This window comes from Mustela lutreola, chromosome 7 (assembly GCF_030435805.1).
Source record: "Mustela lutreola isolate mMusLut2 chromosome 7, mMusLut2.pri, whole genome shotgun sequence".
Taxonomy (NCBI): Eukaryota; Metazoa; Chordata; class Mammalia; order Carnivora; family Mustelidae; genus Mustela; species Mustela lutreola.
Genome location: NC_081296.1, coordinates 4946488 through 4964378, shown reverse-complemented (window position 1 = coordinate 4964378; position 17891 = coordinate 4946488). Strand labels below are relative to the sequence as shown.

At 60.7% G+C, this 17891-nt stretch overlaps 1 protein-coding gene across 4 annotated transcripts in view; it reads right to left on the bottom strand.

Annotated features, from left to right (window-relative positions):
• The window catches only part of CEMIP (cell migration inducing hyaluronidase 1), a 129291-nt gene that overhangs the window by 9120 nt on the left and 102280 nt on the right, over positions 1–17891 (bottom strand). For all 4 annotated transcript variants that reach the window (XM_059179832.1, XM_059179834.1, XM_059179833.1 and 1 more), the window contains 11 exons: positions 15886–16091; positions 15130–15199; positions 14362–14490; positions 12262–12347; positions 11300–11431; positions 10363–10398; positions 10127–10282; positions 6459–6639; positions 5223–5438; positions 2152–2363; positions 1231–1416 (listed from right to left, as the gene is read on the bottom strand). In XM_059179832.1, coding sequence (XP_059035815.1) covers positions 1231–1416; positions 2152–2363; positions 5223–5438; positions 6459–6639; positions 10127–10282; positions 10363–10398; positions 11300–11431; positions 12262–12347; positions 14362–14490; positions 15130–15199; positions 15886–16091 — 1610 coding nt within the window. The remainder of the gene's footprint in view (positions 1–1230; positions 1417–2151; positions 2364–5222; positions 5439–6458; positions 6640–10126; positions 10283–10362; positions 10399–11299; positions 11432–12261; positions 12348–14361; positions 14491–15129; positions 15200–15885; positions 16092–17891) is intronic.

Here is a 17891-nt window from a genome sequence, read left to right as displayed (position 1 = left end):
AGTAAGGCACGGCATCGTCATTGGCGGGACCTAATCTCGGGGACTGAGGATCAGGGGGCGCCCAGGTGGCTCAGTCATTAAGCGTCTGCCTTTAGCTCAGGTCGTGAGCTCATGGAAGCCTGCTTCTCCCTCCCCCACACCCCCTGCTTGTGTTCCCTCTCTTGCTGTCAAAGATTTTATTTATTTATTTGACAGAGATCACAAGTAGGCAGAGAGGCAGGCAGAGAGAGAGGAGGAAGCAGGCTCCCTGCAGAGCAGAGATCCCGGTGCGGGGCTTGATCCCAGGACCCTGAGATCATGACCTGAGCCGAAGGCAGTGGCTTAACCCACTGAGCCAACCAGGCGTCCTAAATAAATAAAATCTTAAAAAATAATAATAATAATAATGAAACGGGAGCACACGGGTGGCGTAGTTGGTTAAGCCTCTGACTCTTGGTTTTGGCTCAGGGTCCTGATCTCAGGTCGTGAGATCGAGTCCCACACTGGGCTATGCGCTGAGTGGAGAGTCTGCTTGCGATTCTCACTCTCCCGCTACCCCTCCCCTCTGTGCGCGCTCTCTCTCTCAAACTGATCTTTAAAAAAAAAGAATGGGAAAATCGCCGTGAAGCAATCCTTTCCCGGACTCCCGGGGGGCCGGCTGGCGACAGCCTCAGGCTTCGGAGGTGTGTGGGCATCCCTGAGACGTCAGATGTCCTCCCTTTTTAGGGGAGGGGACCAAATATCTCCCTGATCGCCGTGGAGAGACAGCCAATCCCTGACGTCTGTACCGAGTGGAACCTGGGGCCATTCCCCACAGGGTGGGGGCTTTGGGAACAGATAGGCCCGTGCCCAGCGGTGCCCAGGGACCCCCGGCCGTGCCCAGGGACCCCCCCGGGCAGCCGCCGCTGATCCTTCTCCATTCCTCCTCATCCACCTCCCTCTGGACGGGGTCGCATCATCTGCTCCCGCCGGCCTGTGAGGACTGGAGGTAACGCGCCGCGTCTCTGTTCTAAGATTCTTTGCTGTCACTTTGCTCCCGGAACAGGCACATTTCCTACAACCCCCGCGTGTGTGTCACGGAATGTTGGTTTTCCCCCCAAGCTTGGCCGCTTGGAAGATGCCACGGGCCACAGAAGCGAAGCCCCCAGCAAAGCATTTTACGCCCCGGCTGGGAGCTCAGTGGTGGCTCTGGGGCCTGCCGGTGTGTGTGTGTGTGGGGGGGGCACACAGGGCCGCGCCGGGGCTCCTCACCCGGAGTCCTCATCCCAATAGTAATGGCTCCTGCCCGGGAAGCTCTGCTGCACCTTGTCCATCTGGAAGGTGCGCATGAAGGTGCCCGTCTTGGACGTCTGCTTCAGCAAGCGATTGTGCACGTCCGAGAGGATGGAAAAGGTGGTGCCTCGGGGGTAGCAGAACCCCACGCGGATCCAGTCGCCCCTGAAGACAGAAGGAAGGTCAGGTTCCGACCAGGGACGTCCGGGGCCCCAGAGTGTCTGGGGCAGCGCCTGGAGAGAGACTGAACCAGCCTCCCCCAGACGGCACCTCCATTTCTGCAACGGGGGTCGTTGCCATATTGGGGTCTGTGCAGAGTGCGCAGGGCTGGAGGGCTCACCGGGCACCTCCCAGGCCTGCACTGGGGTGCTCCACCGAGAGCAGAAAGACGCTTCTCATCCGGTTGTTGCCGAGGCGTCCAGGATCCGGAGGACAGGGCTCAGCCCCTGGCCCAGCCTGGTCTCGGGGCCCACTCCTTTCTCGGGGTGTTGTTTTCCACATCTGACGTCTGTCTCCCAGGGACACAGGGACCATGTTCCCAGAAAGCATACGAGTCTACGTCTGTGAGGCCAGATCCTGAGCTACATGCGGTTCCATCCCCTCTCCTGGTGGCCCTGGGAGGTGACTCCAGCCCCAGCAACTCAATGGAGCAGAGCAACAGACGGCCCCCATTGGAGCCCACCTTGCGCCCAAGGCCAGCCATGCTCACAGCGGGGGGCTCAGCCCGGTCTCTGACCCCTCCCTACTGGCTGCTCTCAGCCCCCGTAGAGGCATGCTTCTGTGGGCTGACTCCGGCTGGCCTGGGGTCCCCGGAGTTCGTGGGGAGATGAGCTCACTGCAGCCCCGAGCTCCAGGGGAGCGGCCATCCCCAGTCGCAGCTTCCGGCCGGCGTCCACTCACTTGTTGAAGTTGATGAGCCAGATGATGAGCTCGGCGGGGGCCGTCTGGTCCCAGTGCACGGTGTAGCCCTTCCGCAGCGCCACGACCGGCTGGTACTGCTGGTAGTGGGTGCTCCGGGTCAGGGCGCCCTCCAGGTAGAGGGGCCGGCCCGGGAACTCGTTCTTGACGATCTTCATCCGAAGGTTGCTGGTCTTGTAGGCCTGGATGTACATCTTCTCGAACCCAAAAAGGAAACACACATCAAGGACAATTACGAGGATGGTTCCAAGAGCGTCTGGCTAACATCTGACTACCGGCCCCCGTTTCAAAGGACCCTTTTAAGGATGCAAGAACCGACGGCCAAATAAGGGGGCATATCTTCCTGCTGGGGGTGTGCGATCTTGCTGAAGCTCCTTATTCCGGAAATCCTAGTGGACACAGGGGAGGGCTGACTTCACAGTTGCACGGCAAACCTAAAGCAACTGGAGGGGGTTGGGGGGGGGGGGCGGAGACCTCGTAGAGATCTGCTCTGAACGCCGCTCCCTTCTCCAGCGACCTTCCTGCCTGCGTGGAGAAACAACCAGGGGTGTTGCTGCTTCTCCCTCACTTTCTGGAGTCCAGCCTGTGCGGCCATCCCCGTGTCACTACGCCCTGCATCCATCAGTGGCATCTCACTCCAGAGAATGCACAGAAGGTCCCGGGGACCCAAGAGCCCACTTGCCATGGGCCAACCTCAGCGTCAGACACGGTGTCCTGCATTCTCAAGGTGACATCCCCGTGGCCGTGGCCAGCACAGCCACGAGCCACTGTGAACGTGGAGGGGAGGGGTTATCTCCCCTCCGGTTATGCTGCCCCCAAAACGGAGGGGGAAACCTCAGCCCTGCCCGCAGCCCGGCACTCAGGAGAACCACAAGTTCAAGGGAAGACGAAGCTGCTGAAGTGCCGATGACTGTGGCAAGTGCTACGTTTCTGCAAAAAGACAAGCAACGTGGGGGGAAGGAGAAGGTGGAAGGCTCCAGACGGGGCCACGAGCAGGGCCCACGGTGCGGGCACCAGGGTCCAGGCTTCCGTCACCTTCTAACTCCTCAGTTAGACTTCCAAGGACCCCACCCCGCCGCAAACTCTGACCCCGCCTCCCGGTGCGCCTTCCCTAGATGGTCAGGGGCCCACGGCTCGCCCCAGCCACGCGTTCTTCACCCTGAGCAGCGGCAGGAGCCTCTCCCGATCCTTCCTCAGGCCTACCTCCCCCGGGGCTCTCTCTCCAGCAGCCTGGGAGGCGGGTGCCCTTCCCCGGCTCGGGCTCCTGTCTGCACCCGGCTTTCCCGGTCCACAGTCCTTCCCCACGCCTCTAACCAGTCCGCAGCCCCACACTCCCAGCCCCTCTTCCCGCCCTTAGGCTCTCTGCGGGGCCCCCTCCTCGGGCCACTGTCCGGCCTCACCTTCTATCCCCCAAACGCCCCAACTTCCTGCCTGACCCTGGCCCTGTCTTCCTGCCGGCCTCCAGCACCCCCACCTCCGTGTGCCCACCCAGCCACGGGGCCCCTTCCCCTCTCTGGCACCAGCTCCCTGTCCCATCTGTCCCGGACCCCAGACCTCTGGACAGCTCCTTTCTTACCAGCCCCATTCCTGATGCCCGCAGTGCCCGCCGCACAGTGGACAATCTCCTTCCTTCACGCTCGTGTCCTGTCCACCCGGGGGCCATCGGGCTCACTGGGCTCCCCCTACTTTCACACCTTCATTCTCTTGGGCTGTCCCCTCATTTAGTCACCATTTAGCCACATGGTAGCTAACGGCAGCATCATAATAGTCAACGAAGATTTTTGGTTCTACCGTGTTCTCCGTGCCATTCCATACGGCAGCCAGTGGCCACTGGGCACTGGAAACGTGGCCAGCGTGGCCAAGGACCTGAATTATAAATTTTATTTTAATTAACTTAAATTTCAAACCAAAGTCCGTGTAGAATAGTTTCCCACTAGCGTGATGTTTGGTAGGACTGGCTTTCACTTTGCTGAAAACGTATATCCCAATGGGAGTCGGTTCTAAGTACAAAATGGTCCTGGATTTTGAAGATTTAGAACAGGAAGACAAATATAGAGATGCCAAGTGCCTTACTAATGATTTTTATATATTGTTTACGGGTTGAGATGAAAGTATTCTGAGTATGCTGTTAAAATCCACTATTAAATATTAAAAATTGGGGGACACCAGGGTGGCTCAGTCTATTAAGCCTCTGCCTTCATCTCAGGTCATGATCCTAAGGGCCTGGGATCAAGTCCTGCATCCGGCTCTCTGCTCAGCAGGGAGCCTGCTTCCCCCTCTCTCTGCCTGCCTCTCTGCCTACTTGTGATCTCTCTCTGTCAAATAAATAAATACAATCTTTAAAAAAAATTAAAATTGGGGGGTTGGGTGTCTCAGTCATTAAGCATCTGCCTTTGGCTCAGGTCATGATCCCGGAGTCCCGGGTTTGAGCCCCATGTCGGGCTCCCTGCTCAGTGGGGAGCCTGCTTCTCCCTCTCCCCACATCTGACACTCTCAGTGTCTTTCTCTCTCTCTCTCAGATAAATAAAATCTTTTAAAAATTATTAAAACTAATTTCCCATTTCTTTTTCCTTTTTGATATGACTTCTAGAAAATTTAAGACCAACGCGTGGTCTGCATTATGGTTCTGGTGGTCGGGGCTGGTGGAGCCCCTTCTACCCATATGTCATACGAACCCGCGCCCGCGGCCTCACGAAGGAGGCTCAGCCATCTCCCCACTTCACAGAGGAGGACGCTGAGGCTCCCAGCCCCGGGGAGCGGGCTTTGCATCTGCCCACACCTTCATGCCGACTTGAAGCCCTGGGCCTGACTAAGTCCAAGCCCTTGACCTCAGGGTGCCCCCTCCTGGGAATCCTGCTTTCCGCCTACGCAGCGTTTCCACTTTGACTTTGGCTGAAAATTCTACTGGATGAGGAGGAGAGAGAAAAGAACAATGAGAGGAGAGACACCCAAATCTCCCGCTCGGCTGGAGCCGGGGCTGCAGGGCTGCACTCCTGCTCGTCATGGGACAGGGTGGGGACGGGTGACCCCAGGGGCGCCCCTGGCCTCCCCACCTGTGCATAGTGCCCGCTGCAGATGGCCCCTCTCCAGTCGGGGACGTTGATGCAGTCCGGGTGCCGGACCAGCCAGTTGTCGTCCTTGGTGAGGTAGGACCCCGGGTACTCGGACACAGAGCCGTCGATGTCGTGGAACAGCGACGTCTTATCTCCATCCATGTCCAGCTGGTTGAACCAGGGCCCGGGCTCTCCGAAGAACACTCTGGAAGTAATCTAAACAGAGCCCAGGGAAGTGAGGCCGGGCCAGGGGTGACAGGGAAAAGGCTGCTGTCATTGGGCCAGGGAGAAGTTTCCGGTGTTGACGTGACACCCCGGCCAAACCCAAGATGCTCTCGGATGCTGCGGGACGCCTCACGGCTGACCTCACGGCTGACCTCACGGAGGGAGCCAGACAGAGCCAGACGCTGAGTGGCCTCAGCTCTGGACCCAGCATGGCCATCTGGCCTCTGCTCACGGGAGACTGCGGGTGACCCTGTAGAGTGCCCTGATGAGTGAGCAGAGGGGATGCAGGAGCGTGTGTGTGAGAGGCTGTGTGTGCACGCGCTGTTTCCAGAAGACGGTCTCCCAACACCAGCCGTGGAGGTCTCTGGGACCGACCTCTCCCAAGCCTCGGCGGCCTGAGTCAAGAAGTGAAGTGGCAAGTTTTCCTCCTTCCCCTCAGTCGGCCAGTGCTGGGCAGACAGGCAAAGGGCAGGCCCAGAGGGGGACCAGGAGGAAGAGGAAAGTTCTGGCAGGTCCTTACCCCAGAGAAAATGGCCCACCTGGCCTTACCCAGCCTCAAAGAGCAGGCACTGTCCTGCCCTCCTCACCGGGGGAGAGATGAGTGGAACGTCTTTAGCCAAGAAGGCCTTGGGAAATTTGGGATTTTAAATTAATTATACCTACTCAGGTGGCCCTGCCATGAGACTCAGTAGTAGGTCAAGACCAAGGCCTTTGGAGGAACAGCCTTAGGCCCTTGAGTCTGGCCAGAGCCCCTGCACAGGCTCTGGAGAGGGGGGTGGCGGGGAGAGGGCAAGCGGGCACTTATGCAGCCGGGGCTTGACCTGTGGGGCAACCTATGCTTGTACTTTTCCAGTCTGGATGCCGACAGGCTGGGACGGGGCCCAGCCTGCTTGGAGGAAGTTGTTCACTCCCTGTGGTGGTGGCCACGGCTCAAACTCCAGCCCCAGGGGACCCGTGAATCACCGCCCAAAGTCTGGGTTTGCCAGGAGCCTGCCCCAGCGCTGCACTCACCGGGACGTCCTCGAAGGCGATGTTGGTCACGTTGTTATGGGGGCAGCTCTGCCAAGCGTTGTTCAGCCGGAAGGCCAGGGCGCTGGTGTGCCGGCCCTCCAGGGCCGCGAACTTGCGGAAAGTGCAGTTCTGGATGCTGACGGGGCCGTCATAGAACTGAATTCCTCGGATCGGGAAGTTCCTGCGGAGTTACAGAAGTCAGATGTCAGGCCGGCTGCCATGTTGTACCACGATGTTGTGCGCGCCCTCCAAGGTGGATGGACATGGAGACTCCCCGGGTGAACCATGCCTGATCCCCACCTCCAGTGACTCCTCACTGCAGGCATCAGTGACTCAGTAATTAGTTCACTGAGAAAGCATTCACAGATGCAGAAGACATGCATAAACAATTGCCAGACGACTTACTGGATGGAGGGGGGGAGGGAGGGATGGATGGATGGTGGATGGTGGATGGATGGTGGATGGATGATGGATGATGGATGGTGGATGGTGGGTGGATGATGGATGGTGGGTGGATGGTGGATGGTGGATGGATGGTGGATGGATGGTGGATGGTGGATGGATGGTGGATGGTGGATGGTGGATGGATGGTGGATGGTGGATGGTGGGTGGATGATGGATGGTGGGTGGATGGTGGATGGTGGATGGATGGTGGATGGTGGATGGATGGTGGATGGATGGTGGATGGTGGATGGATGGTGGATGGTGGATGGTGGGTGGATGATGGATGGTGGGTGGATGGTGGATGGTGGATGGATGGTGGATGGTGGATGGATGGTGGATGGATGGTGGATGGTGGATGGATGGTGGATGGTGGATGGATGGTGGATGGATGGTGGATGGTGGATGGATGGTGGATGGTGGATGGTGGATGGTGGATGGATGGTGGGTGGATGGTGGGTGGATGGTGGATGGTGGGTGGATGGTGGATGGATGGTGGATGGTGGATAGTTGGTGGATGATGGATTGTGGATGGTGGATGGATAGTGGATGGATGGTGGGCGGATGGTGGATGGTGGATGGTGGGTGGATGGTGGATGGTGGATGGATGGATGGTGGATGGATGGAAGGAAGGTAGGAAGGAAGGAAGGATGAATGGATGGATAGATGGTGGATGGTGGATGGTGGATGGATGGATGGTGGATGGATGGTGGATGGTGGATAGTTGGTGGATGATGGATGGTGGATGGTGGATGGATAGTGGATGGATGGTGGGCGGATGGTGGATGGTGGATGGTGGGTGGATGGTGGATGGATGGTGGATGGTGGATGGTGGATGGATGGATGGTGGATGGATGGATGGTGGATGGATGGAAGGAAGGTAGGAAGGAAGGAAGGATGGATGGATGGATGGATGGTGGATGGTGGATGGGTGGAAGGACAGAGAGATGGAAAGATGGAAAGATGGATGAAGAATGGATAGCTGTTTAGTTGCTGGCTTGGGGTTTGGGGAATTATCCTTTATTTAAATATTTCCCCCAGTTTTTCCATCCTGTGAAGAGGCACTGAGTAAACGCTGTGAGCACTGCTACAGAATGCCAGTATTCTGTCCCTTGGGAGACGAGAGCCATTAGTCATTAGCGCCTTGTCTCAGCTGCCATAATTTAATCAGATTAAAACCCAGATGAGTTTCGTCTGAGTAAGCCTTTCGATTGCAAGTCTCTGGGGTCTGGGCCAGAATGCAAGGCGATGGTAATGCGTGAGAGAACTGTGCGTAACCTTCCCAGCACCCCTTGCAGAGAGGCAGCCCCCCCACCGGGAGGGCAACAGTATGGAGCTGCCAGTGGATCCCAGGAAGGCCATGATCTCCAGGCCTCGGGGAAGGGATGGGGAGGAGGCCACATGCTCAGAGGGGAGGCAGAAGGGACCGGAGAATGGGCCACTTGCCCCAGCAGAGGGCAGGGGCTCAGAGACGCCCCTCAACTGCCTCTTACTCCCGAGCAAGTCTGGGGAGGGGCTGGCTGGGCACCTGGTGCCCAGTCTAGGCTCGTTCCTTCTTCGAGCCCCGTTGGTTCGCTTTTACTGGAGTCTCTGCCTCTGGGCCGGGCCCCTCCTTCCACAGCCGGCACGAAGGAGGAAGGGCAGCAGGAGGGAATAAACACCGAGAAGGTCCCCGGGGAGAGGCCGTACTCCACAGTGCCCTGTCCTCCACCCTGGCGGCTCCCCAAGGAAAGCCTCGATCATGCCAGTCTTGGCCGGCACCTTCATGGGCCCCAAGGACTTCCTGCACTTCTGCATCTGCAGAAGGAGTCGATTAGCAGCAGGGCCTGGAGCCGCGGTTCTCGCGGGCGCCTCCGTGCTAGGTTCCGGGTTGTGCGCCCCGGGGACCGGCCGTCCGTACTCGCCGCGCACACAGCGTGGGCTCATTTCCTCCTGAGCCCAGCCCAGTCCCATTCAGGACGCGTCCCCGTGATGGGGAGGGCACAGTCCCCGCTCGTGAAGGGGCTGCGGGGAACCTGCCTGCTTTGGCAGACCCATCAGGCCTCCATAAGCGAACTCAGCCCCGGCGTCATCAGGACATTCTGGCCCTGGGAAGCCGGTAACCCACAGCAAAGCCACCCCAAACATGCAGAGGCTGACTTGCTCATAAAAATGACCCGAAGGGATGGGTGCAGCCCTTAGACCAGACAAAAACAAGGGCTTCCTGATGGCTTGTGCCCGCGGGGCCCGGGTTCCGTTGGCAAAGTCCTCGCAAAGGCCACACCCACTGCAGTGGGAGCTTCAGGCTGCGTCCGGCCCGTCGAGGCAGGAATCACATTTCCCGGGAGAAAGGGAAGATGCTCAGGGAGCCAGAGGGGCCCTTGGAACTCGGCGAGCGGGGCCCCTGCGCTGCTGGCCGGCTCCGAGCCTTGCTGTCTGGTTCAGATTCACGTTTGAGCAGAATCACCAGCAGACAAATCCCCCCGCCCCCCACCTGCTCCATGAGGCTCCCTGAGGAACTGGCCACGTCCCTTGCGTCCCTTTGATCTCGGAGCCGGTCAGCTCCCCAGGTCACCCCCTCCAACCACTCGTTTGTCCTTGTCCCCACTCTGTGCGAACTCCACGTGCACCCGACTGCCCGCCGGCGGCCCCTCAGCGCAGCCCTACAAGTCTGCGGGGGAGCGAGCCTGGCCTCTAGGAATCTCTTCCTGCACTAACTCGTTCAAACCTCCAGGGCCCACGGGGAACGAGTTTCGTCTCGAATGGCCCTGGCCGTCCCGAGGAGGTGTGACAACACCTCCCAAGCTGTTCCCCCGAGTGGGACCCCGTCTCCCATCGAAGCTCCCCATCTGTGTGCGACACGGCCTCGGGTTCTGTCCCATTCCTGGTCATTCCCCGTGGGCCTGAGTCTGTCTGTCCCCCACCCTCAGAAGGATGATGGAGACGAAGGAGCCGTGGTCACTGAGCTGGACACTGAACGCCCCTAATGTGTTCCCAGAACCACGCTGCGTTCTGATCGACACGTGGCCCTGTGGACGGGTCTCCCACCCTGTTTTTCTAAATTCCTTTCTCCCGTGCTTGATTTCACCCCACTGCCAGCTAATGCCTTTGGGTTGAGTGATCTCCCTGCCAGGTCACAGACAGAGGACCTGACCGCCAGCAGGTGGAAATCACCAGCATCATTCTCTCCACTGCTGCCACGTAGCACAAGCCACACAACGAGGAAGCCGCCAAGACTGCAAACCTACTGGCCTATGGGGAGGGTCCTGCCGCTGTGGTCCAGGCCGCCGGGGCCCCAGATCCTGTTGTCCATCATCTCCGTCCCCACGTTGCCACTCTCCCCAACAAACAGGCTGTTCTTTATCTCCTGCTTGGAGCCGTCGTCATATGGGAAGGTCCCACCACTGTAGGGAGAAAGTGTCTGGGCTGAGCGGTCCAGAGCGGCTTCCCATGGAGGGCTCAGCACAACGACGGCTGTCCTTACCTGGCCAAGGTCAGGCCGATGCCATTGTCAGCAAACCTGGGGACAAGAGCGGACAGTCAGAGCCTCCCCTCACTGCACACTCGGGGAAGCTGTGCAAGAAAGGACCGTTCCTTGTCCCCAGCTGTGCACCGTGGACACTGTGTGGGGAAGGAGGCACGGGCTGTGCTGAGGGAGCTGGGGGCTCTCCCACTCGGTGTCTGCTTGCAAAGATGGGGCTCAGTGTTTGAGGCGACACTGCCCCTCGGCAGCACACACACCAGGCTCTGTGAGCCGCCTCCTGTCCCCCGTCCCCACCCGTGACTCCAGGGCTAAGCATGAGGTTGGACCGTGGAGGACCTTGCCTCCCTCGAAGGGCCACCCTTGGGGCACTTGATAAAGGCGGTTCCAGCTCCCCAGCCCCAGCAAGGAGGACAGACAGATGCCAAGCTTCTTCCCAGGGGTCAGGCAGTGCTGGGAAGGGGGGCACCCATGGTCACAGTTACGCTGTGGCCACGCTTCCGAGTCCCGCAAGTTGTGATTTCAAGCCCCAGTTCCACCACTTGCTTACCGTCCCCCAAATGGAGGTGATCATTTGTGTCTTCGGGAAGCCCAGTGACAAGCGCAACCAGGACGCAGGGCACAGCAGGGGCCCAGAGCACAGCAGGGGCCCAGAGCGTGCGGCTGCGTCCCTCCTCCCTTTTCTCACTGACCAGCTCTGGGGCTGAGAGAGCCTCATGGGGGGGCTGCTCGGTGACCCTGAGCACCTGCGTACGCTGTTTTTAGGGGGGCTGAGGGGACGCTGCTGGCCGGCGCGGGGTGGGGCGGCCTGTACCGCTGCCTCGCGAGGGACCAGAAGGCCGAAGCCCAAGTGCCTGTTCCTCCCTGCCCTGCTCTCCTCGCCCCCGTGTGGGGAGACGTCAGCCCTTCCCTGTCCCGGACCCCACGGCCCTCTCCTCACCGACAGCTGTCCAGCCACACGTCCCCGCCGCGCAGCCAGGCCCCGTGGTCCTGGTTCTTGTAGGCAGTGAAATGTCGGATGATGGCAGGCTCCCGGGGCTTCAGCGGGTCGGCGTCCTGGTGAGGGCTGTACCTGGAGCGCACCGTGGGGAGGGCACAGGTGGCCGGGTTGGGGGGCTGCGAGCAGAACCCCTTCTGGCTGTGAGCTTCCCCCCAGCTCCCGTTCCCTGGGCTCTGGCACGAAGCTGCGGAGTCTGTCAGAGAAGCCACGTGGGCCGAGGAGCCCCCACCTGACGCGGGCCGGGACAGCTCACAGTGCAGAGGGAAGCCCAGCCAGCCAGGCGTGATCCCTGCGTGCAGTGTGGCCCGTGGGGCTGGGAATGCCCAGCCCCCCACTGACGGGGGACTCTCGACCTCACGCCTGCTCTGGGCTCAGCTCCTGGGCTGCACGTGGGCTCGGTGGCATCCAGACCGGCAGATGCCGCCGTCCACGTTATCACGGCGCCAAGCCACTCGCTCTGAAGCAGGCCAAGTACCTCGGCCTCTTTCAAGGGCACTGAGCTGTCTAATGACCTTGAGGTTTTGAAAGCACCTTTGGAAAGTGGCCTCCTGGCCTCCGGCTGAGCTCAGTCCCGTCCCAAGAGCCCAGGGGTGCAATTCTCCCGACTTCTCTCTTCCCCTGTAGCTCTCGGCCCAACTGGCCAATGGACCAGGTCACAGCTGTGGCTGAGGGATCCAGGAACCTCTGGAGATTTCTATCTCCCTTCCACGGCTATCGCCGAAGCCTACTTCAGACTTTGCCCCGCTCAGATTTTCACCGCGCTACGCTAGCCGCTAGCTCCAGGCCCAGGACGGAGAAAGCACTCACCAGCTCCCCGATGAGCGAGTGAGTGAGTGAGTGAAGAGAGCGGAGGTGGGTCAGGAGGTCAGCAGGGAGTGCGTGCGTCCCCAGGGGGTGACTACCTGGCAGAGATGATAGAGAGGAAGGGCCTCTTGTCCTTGGCAGAAGCCTCTGTAGTCTTGACCCCGTTGTCTATGATCATGCCAGCCTGCGGGGAGGGGACAATGAGGGACACGGTCACTTCCACTTCCAGGCTCAGGCACCTCCTCAGGCCCAGCCTCACCACACGCTCTTGCACACTCCAGTAAGACCAGCCGTGCTGTCGGGATGCATTAACAGAAGTATGGGGTCTGCAGAGAGGGAGGTGAGCAGCCCGTATGGCTCAACTTTGCTCAGAGCAAATCTGGAATAAGGCGTCCTCTTGGAGGTGTGCGTGAGGAAGCTGAGGTCTGGAGGGTTACGTGTCTCGTCCAGGGTCACGCAGCGAAGTCCGTGCCCGGAACTCACCTTGCTTTGGGCAGTTAAAAGCCTGGGCCCCATGTCAAGGGCGACAGGCACACGCTCCTGGAAAACGTGTCTGCAGAGACTTAGAGGAACTGCTGAATGTAGGTCTTGTCTCCCCGCAAGAGGCAGGGGTCTGGGGTCCTCCCACAGCTCTGCCTGGGCTCCTGCCTGACTCAAGGGCAGACCCTCCATTCCTGTTTGGCCCTGAAGGTGTCTACATGGTCAGCCCTGGGCACACGGGAGTCGGGCCTCAAGCCTCCTGGGAAGGCCCAGACCTAGGCTCCCTTCTCCTGCAACCGGAGGCCACTCTGGCTGGTGCATTCCTAAGTCAGGGTGTTGTGGGTCGGAAGACGAAGGGCCGGATCCCCAGCTCCTTGCTCCTGAGCCATGACCTTTGTCCCCAAGCCCCGGCTGTGGCCTGCGTTAAGACAGGCTAAGAACACTGATATCAGAGAACGGCGAAAGTCCCAGTGCTGGCCCCGGACCATCACTCCAGACAGGATCTCACCCAAGAGGAGCAGGGGCGGGGCTCCTGGGGGGGCACCACGCCAGGACTCCATCTAATCAGTGCAGCTTGCGATTCCTGCCCCCTCCCTCCTCACCCTGCCCATTCCCTGCCTGGGCCCGTGAGTCCCTGCCGAACTCCTGTCCTGCTCACAGCCCCCTGCTTCGAAAGTCCCCTATCCTGGCGCTACCTGGCCCAGTGTCCAGCTCAGGGGAAGGCTTTTCAAGGAAGGGGTCCCGACAAGCAGCCAGCCCAGCCTGTCCCCTGCTTGGCCGACCCCCGCCCTGTGCCCTTCACCTCTGTGCCAATCTTGTATAGCCGAGGACAGCCTCAGGAACCCCTGCTCTGTCAAGGACACATTGCTGCTCCTCATCTCTACTCTCTGTCCCGAGAAACTCATCATGCTTGGCCTCTGGGCCCCAATGCTACCCAGTCCCCTCTGCTGCCCCGAGCTGGCAGGCCCCTCTCCTACCCCACCGTGGGTGTAAGCCTGGCCGGCTCCAAGAGGATTCCCTTCTCCACAGTAATCCTCTGCAGGAGGTTTTTTCTCTCCATCCTGATGCATCCATCCCCTCCCGGGCTCGGCTTCCTCTTCTGTCCCAGTAGGGGCTGGACCAGAAGATCAGCCTCCACCAGTGCACACTGCACCAGCCCCCCAAGGCCACCTCTGCACCCCCGGGTGCCCCCTCTGGCCTCAGCCTGGCTCCCCCGCTCTGTGTCCCCTGGTTCCATCCTGCTGCTGTCCCGGGTGGGCGTCCTCGACACCGCGGGAGTCCCAGGCCTCCTTCCGGGCACCCAGTGTGGTTCTGGACTAGCTTCCGTTTCCCACCTGCCCCTCGGCTCTGCATGGACGGAGCAGCCCACCTCCGGGAACAAAGCAGCAGGATCGGAGGGAAGGACGCGCCTCCAGCCTCCTTCAGAACGGGCGCCTGGTGCTCCCGAGCTGGCAGGTCAGGCTCTGCCTTCAGGGTCAGGCAGCCCTTGCTGCTTCCAGCTCTGACCAGAGGCTAAGGCAGAGCCAAGGGAGGCACAACGTGGGACATTCTCGCTAAGAACGGCAGGAGCCCAGGAGGCTTTGCTTTTCTGCAGACGGGCTCTAGGAACCCTGTGACCGTGGGCCGCAGCCAGCAGGCTGTCCCAGCTCTGAAAACCTGCAGGCCCGGGCGGGAGGTCGGCCAGGCTGGCCGGGGAGGCGGCGTCTGGAGAGACTTACCCGGTAGTTGGAATGTGCTCGGTTGTTATGGAATTTCCCCAGCGGAATGTGCTCTGAATAGCCTGGGGGGTACATCCCCTCCGAGGGGCCTGTGGGCACGTGGTGGAAGATGAACCAGAACCCGGTCTCCTGTTGGGGGGCGTGCGGGGGAAGCCACAGAGGTCAGCCCTGCAGGCTGCTTGCTGGGGCCGCAGAATGGCCCAACGGGGGCAGGACCCAGCACGGCCCCAGATCGGGCCCCCTGCCGCCCCTCCCCAAACGGCCGGCTCAGGGTCCATGATGATCCTGGCTCTTCCCTTTCATTGTGCAGCTCTGGACAGTGAGGCCCAGAGACGGCACCTGACCCCTCAGGTCCCATGGATGCTAAGTGGCAGGGAGGAGTGGGTGAGAGCAAGGCTGTGTGGACAGAACACCGCGCTGGAGTCCCATCGGTGCCCCTGGGCACGTTCGCCCTCCCTGCCATGGCTTCCCTGACCAGCAGGTGGACGGGACAGGCCCCTGCCGCGTAGGGTTGATGCACCAATTACACCATTTCAGCTGAGAGCTCCGGTGGGCAGGACACGCGCCAAGCCACACCCATTTCCATGGACTAATCAGTCGTTTCAGTCAAGTGCTCTGATCCCCCGTATGGTAAAGGTACAGGGGCCATTGCTTAAAGCCAAGCCCACGGGACCCCTTCGTCCCAGCTGAACCTGACCAGGGGCTCCTTCCCCCTCCCCGCCACCCTGGTTTACTTCCTGTTGAAGAAGAAGGGGTCGTTCTGCTCACCTCGGAGCCCGCGGCCGCACAGTTAATGAGGTTGTTATTGGGGTTAGCCATCCAGAAGGTGGACACCGCACTGCGGGGGTGGGGCAGAGACCGCGTGACGTCACCCAGGGGCTGCTGGCTGCCCTGGCCCCCACCCGAGGCATGAGAAACCCTTAGCTCGCTGTGAAACCCAGTTCGCTCGTGCGAGGGCGGTGGGCTTCCGCGTCTCGAGGGCTCGCGGTTCAAAGGGGGCACGGGGCTCGCTGAGGTGGAGGCCACTGGTGGCTGAAGTCGGAGCCCGGCTCTCCAATGAGGAGAAGCCACCAGTGCCCCAGACAGGGGTCAATACTCGGGGAGAGGCCCACAATGGAAGGCTGACCACACGGGCTGTCCTGTCTGTCTCCAAATGGCAGAGGACGCCTCGTGCCCGCGGGTACCCACTGGGGCTCCTGGGGGGCAGCCCACAGCCTCGCAGAGGAGGGCCACGGGACGTCAGGGGAAGCCCGAGGATGAGAACAGTGGTTCTCTGTGGACAGGAATGATGGCCACAGGTGAGCAGAGAAAGAGGGAGTAGACAGCAGGCCCTCCGTGGCCTCCGTGGCCTCCCCTGAGAGACTGAGGGCCGTAGGGGGCTAAGGCTGGGAGGCACAAGCCACTTAGAAGCCCCGGGGTGCGGAGGTCAGAGGCCTGGCTGGGGCAGGAGAGCGAACGCCTACTCCCAGGACCCTCCGGGGCGCGGGCCTGCGGTGGCCCGTGGCGGGAGGGGGAGGCACTCACTTGCAGTCCTGCCGGGGCTTGGGGACGTAGCCTGGGTAGGAGTCTTCTGTGATGGTCCTGCACATCTTGCTGTCACGGTCGGAGGGGAGGAGGGTTCCTGACTTGACGAGGAGGCCCAGACAGTGGTCAAAGGTGTTCCGTTCCTCTGGCCCATCCTCCGTGAAGAAGCAGTGGCCCAGAGAGTTATAGCCCACCACGTCCTTGACCTGCGGGGATCAAGACCGGGGGCCTCTCACCCAGCGTCCCGGTGTTCCCGAGCCTAGCCGTTTGTTCCGCGAACGTGACAGGGCACGGGCAGCACCCCAGGTCCCGTGAGGAACCCCGCCGGCTTAGGGAGGGGCCTGGCACAGGTGCGCGGCCCGGGGGCTGGGACCGGGACGTCTAAACCCCTCCCAGCATACGGTGAGGCAGGGACAAAGTGTGAGAGGCGGGGCCCACGCAGGCGAGAGCCCCCGGGACACAGCCTACGAGGAGGAACTGCACAGAACCCAGCTCACGGGAAAGGGCGGAGGACAGCTTCCCCTGGGGGGCAGCATCTGAGTCCAACAGGCTGTGCCCTCCCCATGGCCCACGATGTACATTGGGCAACATTTGCAACCCTCAGGCCAAGAGGCAGAGACGGCCGCAGACTCCAGCTCCTCCACGTCCTGGAGTCCCCGAGTCAGCGGGGGAAGCAGACACTGAGAGCACGGGGCATGGTCCCAGCAGGGCGTCCCAGCAGCGCAGCCCGGCGGCCCGGGGGACTCGGCTCCCTCACCCCGTCACAGGTGAGGGACTCCCACTCCACAATCTCTGAAGCCCCTTCTGGGTCTGAACCCCACGAGCACATCACTCTCAGAACTAAAAAGTCCTTACGGGGCCTCTGGCCTGAGCCGCCTCCCTCCCCAAGGCCAGACAGCCTGTGAGCACTCCGGACACACGGGCATGGCGCTTCTACTTGAATGCCCCAGAGACGGGATACTCACTACCTCAAAGGTAGCCTGTCCACGGCAGAGCACTGACGATGGCGAGAAATACCCACTGAACGTCACTGAGATCTCGACCCTCACCCTAGGACATCAGTTCGATCCGCACGGATTACGCACCTACCAGCAAGCCAGGCCCCGGAACATCCAGACCCCATCCCGAAACAGCTCCCCATCAGTACCCTTAACACTTCAGGGAGCCATCTTGTCCCTTGTGGGATGTTTAACAACGTTCCAGGCATTCTGTCCTCGCCACAAGTCAGCAGCATTCCTCAGTGTGACAACAAAAATGTCTCAGACACTTGCTGCCAAGCACTCCCCTGGGTTGGGGGTGGCGCAGTTCCCTCTGGCGGGGACGCACAGATCCCAGGTGAGCACCCCAGACTCCGGAGTCCACCCCGCACTCCTCCCTAGGACAGAGCCTGCCTGCTCCAATGTCCAGACAGCTACGTTCTAGAAGCATCCAGAACCGGGACCCTTCACGTCCTATTCATCTTGCTGAGGTCTTACACAATTCTAGAAGAGTTGGTTTTGGTTTTGGGCTTTGTTTGGTTTTTAGAGCTAAGGAAACAGACTCGGGGAAATGAAGTGATTTGCCCAAGGTCGTGCCACCCATGTGTGCAAAGCCAGGCAGGGCTGGGACCCCCGCTTTCTTACTGTGTCCATTCGCCCCACAGGGGAGGATCCAAACACACAGGCTGCCTTGTTCCAGGCCGGCTGTGTTCCCTCCACGTCCCTCCCTGATCCTTGGTCATTGGCAAGGGCGTGATCTGGAGTCCTATTCTGTCCCTCACTGAGCAGTGAGTAAACACCAGGGCCATCTGATGGGGCGGCCTCCTTCTGTCCCAGTCCGCTGGGAAAGCAGCTTATAAACAGCCTGGAAAGACAAGCAGGGAGGAAGCGGGGGCTGCTGGGGCCTGCAGGGCTGGCTTCGAGCAAGTCCCAGGCGGCCACGTACAGAGGAGGACACTGCTGCCCAGAGCGGGGCTGTGGGGGGGTCCCCGCGAGCTCACGAACCCGGAGCCGGAGCCGTGTTCAGAC